This window comes from Triturus cristatus, chromosome 9 (genome assembly GCF_964204655.1).
Source record: "Triturus cristatus chromosome 9, aTriCri1.1, whole genome shotgun sequence".
Lineage (NCBI taxonomy): Eukaryota > Metazoa > Chordata > Amphibia > Caudata > Salamandridae > Triturus > Triturus cristatus.
In genome coordinates this window covers 1,011,532,929-1,011,554,496 of record NC_140592.1, presented here as the reverse complement: position 1 = coordinate 1,011,554,496, position 21,568 = coordinate 1,011,532,929, and the positions used below count along the sequence as shown (strand labels likewise).

Here is a 21,568-nt window from a genome sequence, read left to right as displayed (position 1 = left end):
TAATACAGTGATCTTCCATCGATGGGATTGTACAGCACAGAGTGTCTGTCTAAAAAAAAAATTAACATCTTGTGTCCTCTAGAAAGGTAGCTTGTAGCCTATATTACCAGTATAAGTGAATTCTACCTCTACCTCCGGTATTTGCTTTACATCTAAGCAATAGGTGATTTTCCTTATTGATGATAGTTGATTCCTTATTTTTGCTAGATTAAGTAGGTGGGGACCAAGATGTTAACATCATGTGAGCCTTAAGACACTGTTTTTGCTCTTAAGGTACAGTCATATAGCCATTACAGTTTGGTGCTTATTCTGCACATTCGTGTAGACATTTGTTAGTTTATAAATGTTCTTTGATCATTATTGTTTTGTTTTCCTCGGATTACGTCTTGCTGTTTTAGGTCTCCAAGAAGACGTAGCCTCTAGGTTGATTTTATGTCCCACTTTGCATAATCACTTAAGATTTCCATATTTTCTGAAGGAAATTTCACTATAATGGCCTACTTTTTCTTCTCTGAAGATGTTCCTATACATTTGTACATGACGAGAATAAGTGTTTGCCTCATAACATACTTTTTGTAGAAGACTTTTATTACTATATTGAAGGATCGTTGCTCTTCTGGGTGATACATATTTACATCATTCAACTGACTAATTGTTTGTGATTTAGGTTCACACTTTGTGGAGTGTTGTGTTTAGATGGAATATCCAAAATCAGTTGGATTCTTTTTGTTATAGTACTATTTATATTTTTCGGTTGAAGTATGGGATGCCTTTTCTGGATCATCCATAGATGGGTCTCTATTCATATTGTAGAGTCGTGCACTAACCTTGGTTTTCACTAAGCTATCAAGATGTCTTTTTCATACTTACTAACTTATTCAACTTTCTACTACTATTGCTTGATGGTGGTGTCTTGGGCAATTTACATTACACTGACATTTTAGAGGGCTGTTGCTTTACTACATGGTATGATGCCCACTATGGTTTCCATACTGTTTGTCAGTATTGTCTGACTGATTACTCCGCTTTATTTTATATCTAGGAGTTATACTTTTCCTCTTGTTAATACATAGGCGGTTATTTGTTTTACTCCTACGTCAGTATATATCTTCGGGATATACTAGACGTATTTGTATTATCTGTAGTTGATTTTCCTAGGGGCAAGACTGGTCCTATGGCAATAGTTGCTATTGTTGTCTTCGACTCTTTTTAATAGAGCATTTATTATGTTTCCCCACGGATGAGGGACCTTTCTGTGTGTTCACAGAGCAGGTCTGTCTTGGGTAGAACTCTATATGGCAAAGACGTATTGTTCAATGGCATGACCTGCTGATCTGTGTTTCACAAGTATCGAACATGCAGTTAAGTCTGAATATGTGGGTAAATAGCTTTATATTTGTAGGGTCATTTGGCAAAATTGTTCTACTGTCATGGGTAACGTTATCCCCATGCTTTCAAAGTCTTCATGACTTTTCTTACTGTGGTCCTTTCGAAGTGCTTATGCTGTGAGCATGCATGGGTTTGGATCCTATTAAGGATGTGAATAGTTATCTAGTCATATTGTTAGTTGGCTTATACCACAGTTTCTCATGCTAATGTGATTACATTTATTCCCATGCTTTTTAATGTCTTATGACTTTACTTCTCTATGGTTCCTTCCACAGGTTTTTAATGTGTAGGGCATGTTATTGCTCACCTACATTATTATGAATGTCCGGTCTTTTTCTCTTGTTTTAGACAGGTTTTGTTCTAGTTAGACTTATTTTTAATGATTTCAGTTAGCAGACCCTCCTCTGGGGATGGTATTCTTTGGTATCTGATTCTAAAGTAAGAAGTCTGTGGCTAGATGTCTCTATCAGATGAACAAGTTACCTTCGGTAATGCATTATCTGGTAGAGACCGGATCGAGCCGCAGATTCCTTAACAACCCTCCCATCCTTCCTGCTCTGCTAACTGAGTCCTCTTGTGTCTCAATGAGTTTATTATGGAAATTCAAATTCTGAAATAAGAATTCAGTGATTATTTGACACAAGGGTGTCTTTTATGTTAGCACACTGTTTCAATAGGCAGTTTCGATATATGGCTCCACATTTTGAGCACAGAAAATAGTCACGAAATAACTAACATCTGCGAGGGAGCTATATAGACTCCGTTGATTTTGCATCAGGTGGATGACATTCATAAGGAGTTGCTCGACGCTCTCTTCCAACATGCAGACATGTTATTGAAAAAAATCCAGATCCAGTCTAGCACCTGTGGGAGAATTCTAAAGTAAGGAATCTGTGGCTAGATCCTGTCTCTACCATATAATGCGTTTTTGAAGTTAAGTAACTTGTTCTATAATCTTGAAATGCTGTAGAGCTTCAACCTTTCTGTGACCAACTCTCTCTATTAATCATTAGGGAACTCTGGGGCTGAGACCACTCAAGAAAGATTATTGTGTATGACTTTCATTGGAAGCCATCCGCATGAATAGCAAATTTAAAATCCAGTTATTTGCGGCTCTTACACTAGAACAGAAAAACAAAAGCTGTTTTTCACCACTGTTATGTTGTTCAATTCCCTGGTTATCTTTTGCCTCTTCCATATCTCCATATGATGGGTCACCACCTTTGCTGCTGCTGTGCTCCTCTTTCTTGGCTGCTGCCATGCTCCTCTTTCTGGTTCCCACAGAATGAAAGAGGCGAGGAAATGCTGTTGGTTTTCTGTTACCACTATCCATAGTCTTCACCGTAGGCTTTGGGTCTGAATAGACCAGGCTCTGTGGGAATTGCAGTAGGTGGTCTTTAAGATCTGCCTCCAGCATGGTGATGGTACTCTCTTTTTGCACTGAAAGTAGAGAGTACTTATTCTTTTATGGAGAGTAGTTCTAGAGCGTGTCACACGGGTGATGGGTGGTGGTGGCAGGATGACATATGTTTTTTTTTGTAAATGTTTTTGTAAGGGTTACGTTTAAGGAGAAGGGCTAGTCTGAGGATAATGGAGGTGGTTAGCAGGACACCACTTATTATATCAGAATTTGTATGGTATAGTTAGTGGGACTGCTGACTAAGTTAATTCTGGGCCATTTTGTACATGACTCCTCTAGCACAGGAGATTCGGAAGTTTATTTACAGCCTAAAATTGTAGATGACCAGCTGCCACTAATGTGCAGTTTTCCACCTTGGGTTTCAAAGAGCTTCTCTTTCATTTGATGCGACTTGAAACCCTTTGGATTCTGAATGAGATTTCTTGTAACAACCAAATGAATGGAATTTGGGACCATAGCAAAGCTTCAAATAGCATAGCAACTATGTATATTCTATACGGTACAAAGACTTGCAGCATTAAGAAGTCTCACATCGTCTTCTGTAGTGGCGGGAGTGTAATTCTAAAGATTTTGATTTAAAACACATGGCTCCAACACTGACAAAATACCAGAGAGAAGGTTGTTCTTCCAAAGAGAGAGAGAAGTGTATTAGTTATTCTAGAGAGTGTCCTTTAAGGGGTTGTTAACTGTGTTGTCACAAGAATAAATATCGAGCTACCACATGAACATGCTGACAAGTCCTGACTTTTATCATGGTTATGTGTTTATCTATGTAATAGGTCCAACACGTCCAGTGACCCTCTTCACCTTTGTCGTCTTACTTTGCTGCATCCTCTTCTCTCTGTTTGGCCTCTGTCTAAAGAAGCTACATCGTAAGAAGTCTTCAAGCTATCAGGTAAGGAAGTGCCTTGTAGACGCAACACAGTGAGTCACTTCCCACTGCCCTCCCCTTTACCGGACTCCTCCTTGTTTCCCCAGTTTCCTCACTCTCTATAACATAAATCCCGCTTGCATCATGTCTGCCTAGAACCAGGAATGTAAAAATGATGCATGATCACCTAGCCATAGCATCTGTATTCTGCTTCCATGAGGACTGCGATCAATCTGAAATCTTACTGGAAGGATACACTGATTGTTCAACTGGGACCCCCCATAATGACCAACCCCTTAAGTGTATTCCTTGAATATGTATACTCATGAACAAACCTCTGACAGCTCTTTAGAAGACATTATCAATCCATACCGCTGTAGTGCCAGTTTTGATCTCGCATCATAGCGCACATAACCGTGAGGATGCCTTTGGTGTCATTCTTACAGCACTATCCTCCAAGTGCTACCTTAGTGGCAGCACCTTAACACACTTTCAGGAGTGAGCCGTTTGACTCAGCACCACTGTGAACTTCCCTGTGTTCTTCCCTTGTATCAACACAATTGAATCCCGTCTGAAGTCCTCCATGGAGCCAGCCCAAATGCAAAATTATGAAAAGCTCTATTCTTGCCTCAACTTACTTTACATGCAAGAGAGTCCAGCTAGGGTAGGAAGATGTAAATGTGTCTGAAGACCTTTGGTTCAATTATCATTTTCAGAAGATGGTGAATAGAAGTCTAACAAGTGTTCACTCCAGGCCATTGGATGGTGATCACCTTGCCCCTGATGGGGATCACCTATGCTGGATATCTTCAAAAGGGAAGCGTGGGTGTGTGCCACAAACAAACGAGCCCACTCGGGCGGCAGTTTTTGTGCTCACGTATTCAGTGAGAGTACAGTGAGCGTCATTGAAGAAGACGCCATAACCCCACACCGATAAAGGATTGAGAGACTTTGTTTTCGTGTATACAATTGATAGCGCAAGTGCTAGCATGAGACAGAATCTTAGCCTGCAGCCATTTTTAGTAGAGAGATAGCTGCATGGTTATAGCAAGGATTGTATTCCCATGATTGGGAACCCGGGAGATTTTTGAGCACTGTGGGCAGGCACCTGACAGAATAGAAAGGAATCACTTGCCTTGTATAGTACTGAGGAGTCCTGAGGTCACCTGGCTGAAACGCTTCGGTTTCTTCGTAAGAGTCACAACAGATACAAAGAAATATTGATACAAGGATCACCAGTCTAAGCACAACATATATATAATTTATTAGACTTGTGTGTTGATTAGATACACACCTGGACGACCTATAAGATGGACCCAGCACATAAAGCATGACGTGGGTCGCCAGTGTTTTTGTTTTCAAAAAGAAAATAGGACAGAGTGTACATTTTTTGTATTCCTTGAATATTATGGATATTGGCATTATTTTGAAATAGAAAAATGAAAATGAAGAACTGATATACAGCTATCTTGAGTAGTCGTTTGAAACAAACATTAAAATCATGTGGTTAAGCAAGTGAAAGAGGTTGAATAGTAATTAATAGACTATTGTTGCCGATGTAACGGGTAGAATCTATCCCCCAAGTGCCATTTGTTCCTTGCTAAAAGTGAATTGCCCAAGGCCTATAGGGTTATTTTGGCTCCCCCGTTATCAGCAAATGGGGATCACCTGGGCTGCAGATGGGGATTGCTGGGACGAAAGTGAGGATCACCTGGGTCAGGGATGCGGATCACCTGTACTGCAGACAGTGATCTCCTGGGCTCATTTATGTTGATGCCTGGGACCTGTCCTTGGATGGTGATTACTGGTTTGTAGGGAGAGATTTTTGAGCTGCTTTTTGTTTCTCTTGTTCACTAGCTGGGGGGGGGGGGGGGGGGCATAGTTTGCCACATTATCTGTGAGACCATGGGTAGAAGGCCTCTTCATGTTGGCCATGTGCCGTTGCTTAATAGCTTTACCACAAGCATTTCAAGATCAACCCTGTCTGGTCCCATCTGAAAAGAGAATGGGCCTAACCCCAGCAGCATGGATATCTGTGATCAGGTACAATGACAAATTTCTTCAAGGACTGTGAAAGAAGTATCTTCACACTTGTAAGCCCCACCTGGGATTGATGATTCAACGAGGAGCGTTCCTACTATTTCTGTGAAACACCAGGTTAAAGCAACTTTTTAGCAATATTCTATCTCTTCAAAAACAGTTTCTGAAATCTATGGTTTTGTTATAGTCAAATACTTGAATTCATTAGTAATTACTAACATTTGGCTTTGTGACCATTCTGATCCTGGTGTATCCAACTTTTGATCTAGATTGTTATTCAGAATCCAGAGGGAGATGTAGGTCACTAAGGAGCTCTTTGATTAAACCCTTTGCTTGGTAATGACTTTAAGCTGTGATTATTTTACACTTTATTTCAAAAGCACTGTCTCGCCTTCTTGTGTATGGACCTTGCTTGTGGCAATTACCCTCCTAATGATAATCTGTCATTTCTGGCTCATTTTTCAGTTATGTTTTAAGCTCACCTCTTGTAAAGTTATCATAGCAGGAAACTACACTTTTTGGATTGATAACTCCTTCGTGGGACTTGCTTTGTTTCTGTCATGTAAAGGACATACATATCTAATGAAATAAAATGTAACTTATTTGAGGTCATGTATCCTAACTCATTCTCACCTCCTATGCCAGGAGCCTCCGCCATCCCTTCTTCAGTCTGCAGGAAACCGACTGTTCAGTACTCTCGTACTTAGCGAAAGATTGGTCTCCAAAGTGCCACGGGTCTGATATAGGCTACCCCCTTCACTTAGCCTTGAATCTTCGGAAATAATGTATATCAAATATTGCATGAAGGTCCAGAAGGTGAGGAAAATCGGGTATGCCACAAGATACAGATAACCCCGCTACAGTCAAAATTATAATTTTTCTGCACCCTTATAACTGATCCACATCGTCACTAATAGTATTAATGTCCCTACACCATTTTGTTCTTGGTGACTATAAAAGATTTAAACCAATTTGCTATAGGGTCAGATCATCAAAGTCTGGTAGAGGTGCAGTTTTTGTTATATATGGATCATGATTCTAGCCATCATGCAACAATCTTAGGAGGGTTGATATTGTCAGTCATTACACGAAATAAGGATTTGATAAGTTCCAATGGGTTCTTAAAAGAGGACAAGTATCCCAAGTCATAGTCAAGTTATAGAAAGGTATTACACAAAATATAGATTATTGTTGCTTCTAAAAACTATTAGAAGGGTACACTAGAGTACAACCAGTTTAATTAGGACTTAGCAAAATTCCAGGCTTCTCAGACTTGAGGGAAACAAGACACCCATGTGCTTTAGTCGCATTTCCACATTTTCTACTCTCCCCTGCAATCTGTATGGACTCAAGGGAACCAGTAGAGAGACAGCACCTGCTGCGTGGTCTTGCACTGTGTTCTCATAAGTTCCCTAGGTCTGTAGAAGTCCGAAGCAGGGAATACGAGGCCCTGCAGGCTAAGATGTAGCCCAGTGTCCTAGCTTTCTACACTAGACTGCTTCAGAGAAAGGGCTGCCACAACAGGAGAGCCCAGAAGGAGGTTGGTAATGGTAGGAGGACAGGAATCTTTCTTAATTTGTAGAGGGAAGTGAAGCACAGTTGAGGGAATCCTCAGGAAGCTAGGTAGATCCATTTTTTGGGGGCGCACCCTGAAAGAGGTGGGTGAAGGCTCACCAGTATTGTTTAATATTTGAACAAGGAAGGTAGCATGTGGCAAAGCACCTTTAAGTTTTTGGGGAGTGGTGGGTCTGATATGGCATTAATGTGTAAGTTGGCTATAGTAGACACGATGTACATATGTATGTTATTTATGGCTGTCATATAACATCTCTACCTCAATACTTTATAAGTTTGACTACAAGCATAGCTCAGCAGGGTGATAAAGAAGGCATGAAGGGTGACTTACAAATTGAATAGAAGCGCAATTAAATTGACAGATCAGTTCTTTTATGCAGTTCCAAAGACAAAACTGTCGCTTTTTATGATGTCACTCTGTTCTCTTTGTGTGAAACCTTAATGTTGTTGCTACAGGCCCATATACAATTCTACATATTTGCAATGGGTTGAATAAATGTTCCTCGGAATCTGAAACCTTATGGTTGCCTGTTCAGTATCAAATGTTTGCTGGTAGTTATGCAGCCATCTCCTGAGCACACACTTAGAGCTGTTTTAGTCTAACCATCTTTTGATGTCTGTTTTCTTTCGTCTCTGCAGCTCTCGGAACAGGCAGATGGGACATTCAATGACCTGGAGAGAAGCAGCGTCTCTTCAACACCAAACTCCAACGTACGTCTCTGTGCTGTCTTCTACCATGTAACTCACAAACCAAGACTCCTTTCTGCCCTGGTTGCCAGGGCATGCAGTGTCTTATGTAGCACACTGGGAGAGAAAGTTAAGTTTCAGATCAATCATTGACTGCTCTTAAATAATAGAGTGCAAAACCCTTTGCATTGTTCCTAAGGCCATAAACAATGTGACATCCTGGCACTCAGCAAAAAGAACTATTGATGGACAGAATGCAGAACAATGTCATACATTCACCCCAGTACAGAGATCCAGGCCTAAATCCATCGTTTTTTTGCTCACCATGCCATTCCAGTTCGGACTCAGCCATATGCAAATTAGTCCTGACCCTGTGCCCAATGGGAACAGTCCAGCCCGAACTGCCAGGCCAGGTCCTCCCTGGACTGGAAACAAGCATCCTAGGACCGGTTTTGGGGTTTCACCCCTCTTCAGCCAGGATAGCTTGTTTCCAGTGGCATGGAGAGCACGGGACTCACGTCTGAGCATACCCGGTCCACTCGGGGTGACAAATGCAAAAAGAACTATTGATGGACAGAATGCAGAACAATGTCATACATTCACCCCAGTACAGAGATCTGGGCCTAAATCCATCATTGTTTTGCTTACCATGCCTTTCCACTTTGGACCCAGCCATATGCAAATCAGTCCTGACCCTGTGCCTCATGGGAACAGTCCAGCCCGAACTGCCAAGCCAGGTCCTCCCTGGCCTGGAAACAAGCATCCTAGGACCGGTTTCATCAGTCAAGATAGCTTGATTCCAGTGGCACAGTGAGCCCAGGATCCACGTCTGGGCATATGCCTGGCGCACTTGGGGCGAGAAAGTAAAAGACACACAATTGATGGACGGAATTAACCCAGATCTCTTGACTGGGGGTGAATGTTTTGATTTGTTCTGCATTCCGTCCATCAATTGTGTGTCTTTTGCTTTCTCGCCCTAAGTGCGCCAGGACTTAGGGCACAGTTAAACGCCCTAGAAACGGTGTTTCTAGGGCCAATAAGCACGGTCCAATAAGCATGCAATATATAATGTAGATTCCAAATGTTATAAATACATTTTTTGCTGCAGTCTCTAGAATGTGTCTAAAGAGAATGAGCGCTTATCACTGCAATGCGGTCTGTGCTTGCGAAATGCCATAAGTAACCTCATATATTCTCTTTTGCATGCTTTCACAGATGTTTGTTGCTACAGTGCTTCAGGAGCCGGAAATGGGGCTTACACCAGCAGCATCACCGGCACACCTGTCCTACGGCACTATGGACAACCGCGTGGAGCCTGCGCCTAACAGCGAGGATGATGAGGAAGGCCTGCAGAGTTTTGAGGCTGACCCAGAGAATGAGCATTTTGAATATGGTGCAGGGCCACTTATCGACACTGATGCCAGCTACCAATAGCGCAGCACCGGTGGAGCCGAACTGCATGCTGCCTGGCAGGAAAGTGTAACTAAATGGGGAACTCTGAACATCCTGGTGAGGGAAAGCTACTGCCCCAGAACTTCCCTGAGCTGCTGTACAGATCCTGCTACTGTGCCTCATGAACCCACAGGCCCTACTCTTCCTCGTCTGGGCACAACCTGCATTGGAAGGTTCATGCACTCCCAGTGGAACTGAGGGCTGACAGCACTGTGGGATTTCCACCACCTACATGCTGCGTGGTTGGATGGCTTTGCCAAAGCTAGTACCACATTGGTGGGAGGTTGAAAGAGAATCCAGGCCCCTCAGCTTCCTTGATCTCATTCCGCTATGTACAGCGGACTTGCTGCAAAGGAGGACGCTGCACTCCCACTCCCACCACCCTCTTGCAAATCTGCTTTTTATAACCAACCCAGCATTACCTGAACTTACCTGCACTCCTTGGGAAGGTATGCAGGACGGCTCCACTTGCCTTACCTGCTTTATTTTTCTGGGGCCAAAGCTGTACCAGGACCCTGGAGTGAGAAATGTACCCAACAACCATACCCCCACCCTCTTCGCAAGCACCTCTGGCCACATTTGATTGTGGAACATTGAAAACCAGAACAGCCTTTAGTATTGCCTTTGAAATGTGATTGGAAATCTTAAAGTGAATACGAACAGGCGTACTTGTAATAGAACATGGGTCTACAAGTGTGAATGTGTCACGGAGACAGGAAAGATGTATATGCTTGTGAGAAACTGTCCAGTCGTATGTTTAGTGTGTGCATGTTCTGTGCGTGCAAAAGACGTGTGCGCATGTATGAATAACACCTCATATGTAGACAGTTCCTTGATGCCCTCTTGTCTTGCCCTGTCTCCTTCCCCTGCACTGTTGATGGCAGAGCCATTGGTAGCAGTGTGAAAGTTGCTTTCCCAGCTTAAGGATGTCCATCACCAGTTCAGGATCTTCAATTGTTGGACTCACATTTGTCCTCGACAGGGAAAACATTGAGCCACAAGGCTGTAGTTGCTGCAATACATTAGCTAGTTTTCTCTCCAAATAAGGTGATTATGCTACTACTGAAGGGTACAAAGACTTTGATTTTGTTCTGTACAGTTCAGTCCCGCCTTGGTGGCTGTCTGCTCTTAGCCGATTAGTCCAGAAGGCAGAAGGGACTTGACAGATAGTCTGCCATCAGTTGAGGTGTTTAGCTAATTACAAGGGTAAAAGTAAAGAATCTCCAAACCAGTCATTCACACACTTCATTAGGTTCACTTTTATTCTGGACTTGAGCTACCCTCAGGGCTATACACCACAAGTCCATAAATAGGAAAATACATAGCAGTTCATTATATTCAACACCCATACAGGGCTCAAAAATGAAAATGCCATTGTATCAAGGCATAAAGGCTAAAGTAATTCACTTACAATTTGATTGTACAACTCTTTTGTCTCTAACCTAGGTGGTGTTCAATACAAATGCAAATAGAGTTAGTTGGGTTGGTGAGTGGGTGAAGCAGGCTACTACAGGGCTAGATGTCTAATGAGTGTGTGTTGTTTCATTGGTGTTTCATCACCCTTTAGTGCTCCTGTCAGCCCAAACACACAAGTAAAGGTATAATTCAAAATCTTAGCTCTCACTCCACAACAAAAACCAAAGATTTCAAATGAGAAACCATGCCCCTTTTATCTGAATCTTCAGAATCTACTGAAAAAACAGCCCAGCATAATTGAAGAGAAGCCTCCTTTTTCTGCTATCCACTTTAAAGGTCTTATATGTTTTGCATTTGGGAAGATGTCCCACTGCTATCCAGTGTCCCAAAAGCGAGTGATAAGTAGGATTGCCAAGCTTCGTCACTCTCCCACCAATAAGACTGAATCATCAGATTTCTAAATAGATATTCAAAACTTGCGGCACTTCATTGTTAAATCGGTTGGGCGCTAAAGTAAACTCCATGTTCCATCTTTGCCTTCCCCAAGGGAGAAGGCCAGAGTTTCCTTGGCAACACCTTTCTAATAATGTAGTTTTGGAAACATTTATACATCCTCCCACACTTTGAACAATCAAGTAAATACTGCAGAAGTTCAGGGTCTGCAATGCTTCCTTGATGCTTGTAGTGCAGACATGGCTTCACTAGTTGGATTGATCAATCATTGAAGACAGGCCTGGACATTGTCAAAACTATTAACTCCAGCCCTCTCTTTAGTTTGCGTCAGTTTGTTGCCTGTTTTACACAGTATATGCTTATTGACCGATACATTAAGTTCTACCAGAAGGCGTAATGTGCAGAAAACAATATAAAATTACATTGTTTTATTATTGGGCATTGAAGAGAGTGACCAATCATTTGATTGATATCTATTGATGATGTGGTATATTTGATGTATCTCTTAGCCAGAACAATAATCAGAGTGCTGCAAGTTTTAGGCTGTTGCTACTTACTGTACTAAACATTTTTAATGTTCAGTGAGATAACAAATGCTTAGCAATCCAGCTGATGACAATACCGGTCACATTCACAATGAAGAAAGGGCCATTGCATTTTATTTTAAAAAAATGACGTACTCTGATCATCATTTTGTTATGCAGGTTGCTCTCTCGATTAGATGGATTTTCCTGTCAATTCTGTTCAATTACTGTTGCCATTAGTTTGATTGAATCCAGCATATAAATAGGTGCTGTAGAAAAGATCTGTGGAGCAGCCACATGGGTCGCACTCAATTCTTTTTAGGTCTCACCTACGCAGCGCGCATGTGCTGCATAGGAGACCTTTAGCCGTCGTTCAGCTCTTTTTCAAGCACTGCACTGTTTGAAAAAGTGAGAACTGCGCGCATGCGCTCGCACGCACGCACCACTCCTGATTCTGGAAAGTTACTAGATGAGTGACATCTTTTTCTAACACTTTTCAGTTTTTTACCTGTCTTCCACAAAAAAAGATAACTTCACTCTCACGTGGCACTACCCTTCCTATCTGTTCTAAGCTCCGCTGACCTAGGTTAGCTTTGCACCTCGGAAGGCGACATCGGAACTACGGCGGGGATACTAGTCATTCTTCTCTTTCTTACCCTCCTGCGGGCGTGTGCCTTCATTTCCAGTGACATCAAGAGCGGTATGGGTTTCGCCTCTGAATACGACGTCTGTGGCCTTGTCCGGTCTGTTTTACAGTATGTTTCATTTTAGGATTGTCCTAGCGGCCTTGTTTTCAGTACATATCTCTCCTTTTTTGTTACACACGATTATAGACTTTGGTTCCGCCTTGTGGGCTTCGGATTTCTCAGAAGTAAGGTCTCCGTTTTCTAAGTTGGTATTATATTCATCTGCGTCGTTCTGCCTCTGTCAGTGCCTTGACGCTTTCCTCAGCGTCTCGGTTGCACTTTGTTCTTGGTTTACTCACAGCCCCTTCATTCTGCCCCCTAACCCCACCATTTTACAGCAGATATTTTGTGTGCAATTATATACTGAAATCTCGCGTAGCTGGCCAGGGTGTTCCAAGCGCGGCTCATTGCTTACTGCACACTTTGAGCAGAGCATAGTTGTGACTAAGGGGCCAGTACCTGTTTAATGGCGACTGGGATAGGCATCAGCACATAAATTATTATTCACCTTGAAGCTTTGGCAGCAAGGTTACCTCAGTTGCTGCTAACGATAAGGTTAGTCATCACCCGCAGGCTGGGCCTGAACTATGTTATTTAGCGGATTATGTATCGAACATAGCTTATTATTTCTCAACTTCAAATAAACAAAGGTTTTACTGATAAACATTTCCCAAATTTTAAAGTAATCATTTTCATAATGTAATGTCGAATGCAAAAGCATATTTCACTTTTTACTGTGAACGTTCACACCAACAGTGAACGTGATTAAGTTCAGAATTTACCAACTGTGGTATTTGCAGGGCAGAAGTCCTAAAACAAGCATTTGCAATGCAATAGGTCTCACATTCACGCGAGTTTAAGCTATTAGTATTGTAATTGACAATGCCTTTTATTTATGCTTTAAAACCCAAAACGTAAATAAAAGGCATTGTCATTTACAATGCTAATAGCTTAAACTCGCGTGAATGCGAGACCTACTGTATGGCAAATGCTTGTTTAAACATTAATTCTTGGACAGACATGTTCTATGCACCTAATATGCTTTAATCCTGGTCCTGCCTCTGGATGTTGTTTTGAGAGATAGGAAACGGGCAAGGCATGATCCAAAAACATGGTTTTCAATCACATGTGATGGACAATAAAGAATTCCTGTATCCCCAGGAAAAAAATTATTTATATTCATGATATTGTGCAGGGACTGTAATGGCTAGAATATATATTTAACAATCTCTCTAGAGTACTCCAATACTCAATTGTTTGGGTACACATATATGAGCATATGTATTTACAAGGTCAATGCGTGTGACCCACTCTGCCTAATTCAAGATAAGTGAAAGGAATACTTTGTAGTCCAGAAGGGTTGTATGCCTCTTTTCTGAGAAGTAAGATAAAGGCTAATGTACAGACACCATGGAGGCTTATACAGCATTTCTAATCAAGATGAATAACTCTTTGTTACATTAGAAACAGAATTCAAAATAGAGTAGAATCCATGACTTATAAATATGGGTTTGCTGAAAATACCTCTTGTATGATTCTGCTCGAAGTTGCTTCTGCTGTGCTTCTCTGTGGTGAGTATTGGTACCTCTAAAGCACACGTCAAAATATTCCATTTATAAAAACAGTCAGCATGGGTGTAAGTATGCCGCCCTTGAACCAAACTCCTCGAATTAAGCAAATATCACGCATACTATGCAGCGGGCACCAGCTGTGGCTACGTTTCTTCTGATGGTGGGTTGGTTGGTAGCAGAAGACATCTGCACCTATGAACGGGGCTAAGTACTTCACTATAGCTATCTGGACAACGGCCTCCCCTAGAATGCAAAATGATAGCACTAGGTTTGCTATGGAGAAGAGAAAGCATTGGAAAGATGATCGAATAGTCTTGTGTTTGTGTCTATGCAATATTGAAGGCATGTACGTTCAAAACACTAAAACAGTGCCAAACAGGCTGTTGCTTATTTTCTCATGACTTGTATACCACATTGACTTCATCAAGGATAGTATAATATTGCCCTTGTGGTCTCAAACGGTACTACCCTCTGCAGCCTGATGGAAAACCCCATTTCCATTGTTATTTTGTTGCTTTCCATAATCCCCCCTCCACATTTTCTGTCCTTTTTCCGCTTACTTCCTTCACATTTTTCTCCATTGACTCTTGCTCTCTCAGTGTATATATATTTGTAACGTCCTGCCATGTCGGTGAGAATGTCTTTGGCCCAATTAATGGTGATATTTCTGCTGTATTGCGACATCCAGTATCATATGATGGAAGTGTTTGGGCAGACTCACCCTCAAGTCTACAGTGCTTAGATCTAACTCACACTACAGTTCATTGCCCACACACCTATTATTAAAAATGAGTTCAGCAATGCAAAGGTCAAATCCATTAGTAACACTAAGTGCTTGGGTCGAGGTTATGGTTAACCATCTACGTTGTAATTAATAAGTCAAACAGGCTGATAGTACCAAGAGTAACTAAAGCCACAATTTATACTACAGTGTGTGGGTCAAACATAATGCATAGGTCAGACCACCATTAATATTTCAATAGATGGGGCAAACATCCATCAACAGTAAAGTAGATACAATAAACTCATCTTCAAAACAGCATTGGATGGATCTGACTCATTAGCAATAGATTGTGTAGGTCAAACCACCATTTACTCCACAGTGCATACATGAACATCAATATTAATACTACACGCATTGGTCAAACCTACCATTAACCTGTGGTGAACCCATTATCCAAATGATCATGCATAGGTCAACCCACTATGAACAATTCAAAGATAGGTTAGACTGACCATTCCCAATTGATTGTTTTGTTAAAAACGACCATAGTATTGAGCCTGCACTAGTAAACTAGATATTGCTCGTTGTCTTTCCTGCATTATCTGAGATGGTTGCAGTATTTGAAAAAGATGTTGCTATGCAGACTCAGTCCCAGAGCCTCAGTGAAGTTTTGGGGTTGAATGCGCCCAAACGTGCTAGTACGTTACTGGGTTTCCTCCCCTGTGTAGCCAACAGTTGTGCCACTATGCCATAGTGATCCATAAGTTGATGCAGGATAATTGTGTGAGTACTGTAGATGGAATGTGTTTCTATGTCACTTAACACACATCCTTTGGAACCTAATCTATATACACAATGCTAAGATGGTTTAGTACTCGGGCTACAGAGCGCATTCTGGACATCTAGTTATTCTCCACAGTTGATTGGAAGTCATCTTGGCCATTGAAAAATATTTAATGTATTCACTCATACTCCCTGTGCTTCTCTCTGTAACCCATATGACCCATATGACAAATACTTCACCTGGTCTTCTAAAAAAAAAAAAGAGGCGGTAGGAGCTGTCAAACATAGAAGACGGAGAGTGAGCTAATTACATTGGCTCAAGTGCTTAGGATTCCAGTTTCACCATACGCTCTTCTCTAGCATCCACACATATTTCAGGGATATACGTTGACCCCAAAGTGAAAATATTTAGAGACAAGTATTCATCAAGAATGGTATGGCTTATTAGTCCCAAGAGCTAAACCAGCTGTTCAGAGCACTCCTTAAATAAACATGCTGGACAAAACCATCACACAGTATTAGACTAAATTGTTCAGAAGGTCCCATCTATCTACATGGTTATTTATCTAAGCACATGTATGCCCATAGGTTTCATACCTTTCCTTACAACTCAAGGGGTTCCACATGTTTGCTCTGTCCGTTATTCCCTCACCTATTTTTGCGTAAGGTTACATCTTTTTTTGCTCCCAATTTGGTGCATTCTTAGCTCCCTAGTGTTTTCAGACTCTGCATCAACAGTCCTTTTTCCTGTATTTCATGTAGAGCCAGTTTTGGGATATTTCTGGACACCGTAAGCACAACCTAGCCTTATCAAAGGTGCGTCGGACCAGTTCCATCCATAAGAACATAGTTGACCACACGATAAATCATAAGAGGCTCTTATACAATTACAATTTATTGAAAGAAATTCCTTTAACCTATGGAAAAGAGCAACTAAACAGTCTTGCTGCTCTTTGGTATTTTGAGATTGATCATTTGGTAGCACAGTTGCTTTAAACAAAAAGCATGTGCTGTGCATAGAGATCAATTTGCTGATTTTGGTGTGTAAAGGACCCTTATCACCAACTGTAGCCCACCCAGTGAGAAGGTCCAAGGGCTGTAATGATACCTAGAATAGTACAAACTAACCCATCCTCCATTAAAACATAATTATGCACTCCAACCCCACAAATGTTATTCATTGCCTATAGCCAATGAATTTTTGATAGATGCTTTTGAATGGGTGCATTGTAGAGTTGGGCTCCAGATGATCGTCTATAGCCCCATAATTCTCATTCATCTTTATTCTCCTGTTTTTACTTTGTATGAGTCAGCTAGGAGTCAGATCAGACACCATGACTCAGTTCAAAGCAAGGTGAAAGCCCCGATTGTTGACCAAAAGAAATTTGTATTTTCAGAGGCTATGTTTGCAGTGACCTAATTGTGAAATTCTAGACCTTGATTTAGTGAGGCAGAGAATTCATGAAGTGTAAGAAGAATATATATTTTTTATTTAACAGTGTACCTGTTATAAGAAGCAATGAATGCTTAGAAAGGCTTTATAGATCATGAATGTAAATAAGATGTATCCCAGTGTTTTAATACTTTACATACTCAAATTATCCCTCTGTCTTCTGCCTATTTCACTTCTCTCACTAAGCATTCTTTTAATTTTTTTTTCTTTCATTCTCTCTCATCTATTGTCCTACCATGTCCTCTTTTTAACTGGTTACCTTCCAATTCGCAGTTCTTATTCTATTGTGTGTAAATCATTTATTCCACTGCTAATTGCTTTATTTGTTTATTTCCCTGTCCATTTTCGCCTGTCCCTTTAATTCCTGTGTTCCATATGGGCCCTGAATCCTTCACCTCTTTTCGCTTGTCCATTTAGCTGATTGAAGGTGGGCAAATTCATTTTAAATTGAATGATAAATGATACCAGGTCAGATTTATGTGCCTTGAATTTGTATTTAAAGTTCTTAGTCATAGAATCATCATCAATAGTTATCAGCTTGCCAGATCACTGAACCCTCTTTTTAAGACCGATGCCTCTCCTCGGGTCTGTAGAGCTTCCCACTTGGCTTTGAACAGAAGTTTGTTTTCAAGCAGATCCATTAATCATTGTATTTAAGGAAAAAGTGTCTTTTATGGGAAGGTGAGAAGTTTTATCCCCATCCCAATTATTTCACAATCCCTCTGGAGTGGGAGATGTGTAAACATAAGACAAGTGGCTGTTCATTGAAATAGTTATTGTCTCTGGAAAAAAAACTCTTAATAAAGGAGTGTAGTCTGGTATTTGTTCATCATTTGACTTTGGTGAAGGCATTCAGAGGAGAGTTGGCCACATGCCCATTCCTTCTGTTGTCTTCCAGCTGTCCTACATCAGGGAAAGTATTAAATCCATTGCACACACTTAACATGTATAATAGGTTTATTAAACAAGCTCAAAGTTCCAGTTACATTTAGTACATATCTGAAAACGAACAGTTTTATTCCTTGCTTAGCCTATTGGCAACTGTCATGTGGCAAAACTCTCACGCTCCAACTCTCTTACATCACATATTCAGCAGCAAAGGACGAAAACATCACAGCACAGGCATACCAGACACGGGCCAACATATGACAGGGCACGTCAAAAAGCCTTTGCAGCAGGATTAACAACTTTTTGGAGTATGCTGACAGTACTAGGATAGGAAATATCCACTTGTGAATCCTTGCCTCTTACATGCACACATTTGCTCTATTAATGAGATGTGGCGTCACAGCAAAGCATTGGCCTATGAGAGAATTCAGTTTCCAAAGACCCTGTTACTTTGAACAATGACAAAAATTCAACCAACCGTGCTGCTCCTTTCTCACCATCCTGTCAACTACTGCACTTCAGGAGCTTCTGCCAATGACTATTTCCTGTACTCTGGTGCATTTTGGGAGCAAGCCTTAGCCAATGAGATGGACAGTTCAGAGATAATTCCGTTGATGTTTGCCAACAATGAACATTCTAATGTGCTGGGTTGGGAATGGTGTTTGCTTTTGTTATTTTGAATTATTTGAGTGTATTTTTCACTTTGCAGAAATAAATACGAAGGAATGTATTCTGCTTAAGAATGTTTTTTTCTGGTTCTCATTCTATGTATCTTAGTAGACCATTGTGGTCCATGTGTGATGTGAGTCAAGGCTTGCTGCAATTTGGTTGGATGTAATCACGGACCACTGATATACCTCTGTAAAAGAAAAGAAATTGTCCATAGATTTTCATTTTTGATTTGTGTTTTTGGATCATTAGAGAAGTAATTTAGCTTGGGTAGACATTGTTGATTCGGGCCGGATTTTTCCGGAAGTTATTTTTTAAAATGGCAGATGTGTTGCAGTGATGATGTAATATTTCAGGGACCATGAGACCTATATACTTCATTTTCGTATCAAAACATAGGTTTTAGGGGTCAAGTAGTCTTATTGAGATAGGTTGCTCTGAGGAGTTATTTTCTATCTCCCATTTTCCAAAATGGAGGCTATAATGGAAGAAGAAGAGACATATAGAAATTAAACAAATAATGATTTTTAATCCTTTTATGTATACACCAAGCAATGTTTATGGTTTGAATATGAAAAAAAGGCTTATCACTCCTATATAAGACACATTTTTGTAGTTCACTTTCTTTGTTTTGGCAATCGCTTGGGGTACATTTGCAGAATGTTAAACATTTGTCAAGAATATATTGACAGGTACATCTTTTTGTGACACAGATTTTGCAAGTACATGTACATTTACGTTCTGTGTGTAGAGGCTTTAGAAATGTTGGTTTTAGCACCCCATCAATATCTTCCCAACCAAATTCACTCCGATCTTTCTCTACATATGCATAATCTAAAACATTTACACATCTTCTGATCAAGTAGAATGCTCTTTTAATGTGTCCACGCACAGAATATGACATCGCTGGAAGGTCACTTAGCAGGACTGATCTCTTTAACTCAATGTACAGAAGATTTTCAAATGTTTGACAGTCAAAACACATTTTTCACATCAGCACAAGGTATTTTTCTGTCTTTAAAGTCTCATTCCTCTTCTGTTCCAGCAAATTCTTTTAGAAACTTCACAGGTTCAGCAATTAAAGCTCCAAGCTTTGTTCCAATTTTGCTCATAGTGTCATCACCCGCAAGAATATGTGCCTTGATAACAAGCATCCTGGGACCGGTTTCTGGGTGGCAAAGTGACCTAAAGAATGATGATGGATTCAACCCAGATCTGTGATTGGAGGCGAGTGTGGGTTTCTGAAAAGTTTCAGGGCTCTGTCTATCATCTTCTTATGTTTGCTTTGTTTGCCCTATGTTAGCAGGGTATGCCCAGACGTGGGTCCCTTGCTCACTTTGTCACTGGATTCAAGCTAGCCTGGTTGATGAACGGTGTTACCAAGAAACCGGTCCCAGGATGCTTGTTTCCGGTTCAGGGAAGACTTGGCTTGGCAGTTCGGGCTGTACTGTTCCCATGAGGGCACAGGGTCAAGACTAATTTGAATATAGCTGGGTCTGAACTGAGGCGGTGAAGTGAGATAAAGAATGATGATGGATTCAACCCAGATCTGAGACTGGGGGTAAGTGTCTGATAAGTTTCAGTTCTCCGTCCATCAACTCCTTGTGTTTGCTTTGATGAGATCAGTGGGCGTCTCTGGTTCAAGTTTCGTGTTCAAAATAAGAAGTTGGATAAAGTGCTTTTTTCCTCCTGTTGCATAAGATTGCAACAAATCTAAGTAGCACAATACCAGCTGTGTCATTTAACAGTACATTGACTCGATTGGAACCATTTCAAACAGCACACTCAACATGTGGTACAACACGAAGGTCAGCTTCCTCCAATTTGCTGTTAAGTTCTTGAACAATATGGCCCGTACCTTTTGAATAGATCTCTGCAGGCACCAACTCCTCATTGACAAGTATTCCACTTTCAATAATTGGAAATTCAGATTTCACTGAAGAATTGGCTCTGTTTTGGCAAGTTAACATCTCTAAGTTCATCTTATTTGATGTTTCAAGTTGCACAGGTATAGGTGTCGAATTTTTGATGCAGGCAAGGTCAAATGTTCCACTTGTAGACATTTGATTCTCAAACATTATTTGACAGATAGTTCAAGATAACTGTCAAAGACCATGTACAGTGCTTGCAAGATGCCTGCTGACTTTGATATCTGTAGAACAGTCTCAACGACATCTCCAAAGTTTTTGAATGGATGAAATCATGACCATTCGCAATTGTGACATATAGTCCACCATAACAGCAGTTTTTAATGAGGACTCCTTTTAGAAATTTTTCAGGTGAAAGGTTTTTTTTGAGCTTTTGCATGAGTTTATGCTTCCCTTGTTTGGTTGCAGCATCTCCATCAAATAAAGCATTTGTTGAAAGATCATGCGATAGAATGTCCTTGATAAATTCAACCCTTTCTTTTGCTGCATCCATCTCTGTGTGCTTGTGAAAGTTGTTTTTTTGTAACCTGTTTTATAGTGGCTGGGTGGACGAAACTCTTAGTATGGCAATTAAAGTGTAGCAGTGCAGCTTTAGTGATTATGTCAAACAGCTTTTTCTCTTTCAATGCAAATATCTACTGCTTCAGTTCTGCATATAGTTTTGATCCATGTTCCATGAAATCTAATAGACGTGTCTTTATATCATTATCAACAATAAATGATCCCTTGAAGAAATCACTCCATTCTATTCAAACATTCCACTTTTCATTTAATTCAAGTTCGTGTATACATCTTAAGAGGGACCCAAAAGATAGTTTTTAAACAATTAATTTTATATATATATCGCTTCAAGTGAAAAACATTTATACAATTTAAATAAAATTCATATATTTTTTAAAACAAATTTAAAAATCCAATAATAAAAGAAATTGCACAAGGTACCTTAAAACATTACACCAAGATAGATGACACATAAGAGACACACATTTGTCAGTTGAATGCAGTTAATTTGAGTAGAATCAATAAGTAATCATATTCG

General features: G+C 40.6%; 1 protein-coding gene across 2 annotated transcripts in view; it reads left to right on the top strand.

Moving 5' to 3' along the window:
• The window catches only part of TMEM63C (transmembrane protein 63C), a 537,448-nt gene extending 527,352 nt beyond the window's left edge, over positions 1-10,096 (top strand). For both annotated transcript variants that reach the window (XM_085626682.1, XM_085626681.1), the window contains 3 exons: positions 3,589-3,704; positions 7,935-8,006; positions 9,198-10,096. In XM_085626682.1, the coding sequence (XP_085482808.1) occupies positions 3,589-3,704; positions 7,935-8,006; positions 9,198-9,416 (407 nt within the window). In that variant the 3' untranslated portion in view covers positions 9,417-10,096. The remainder of the gene's footprint in view (positions 1-3,588; positions 3,705-7,934; positions 8,007-9,197) is intronic.
• The last annotated feature ends 11,472 nt before the right edge of the window (positions 10,097-21,568 follow it).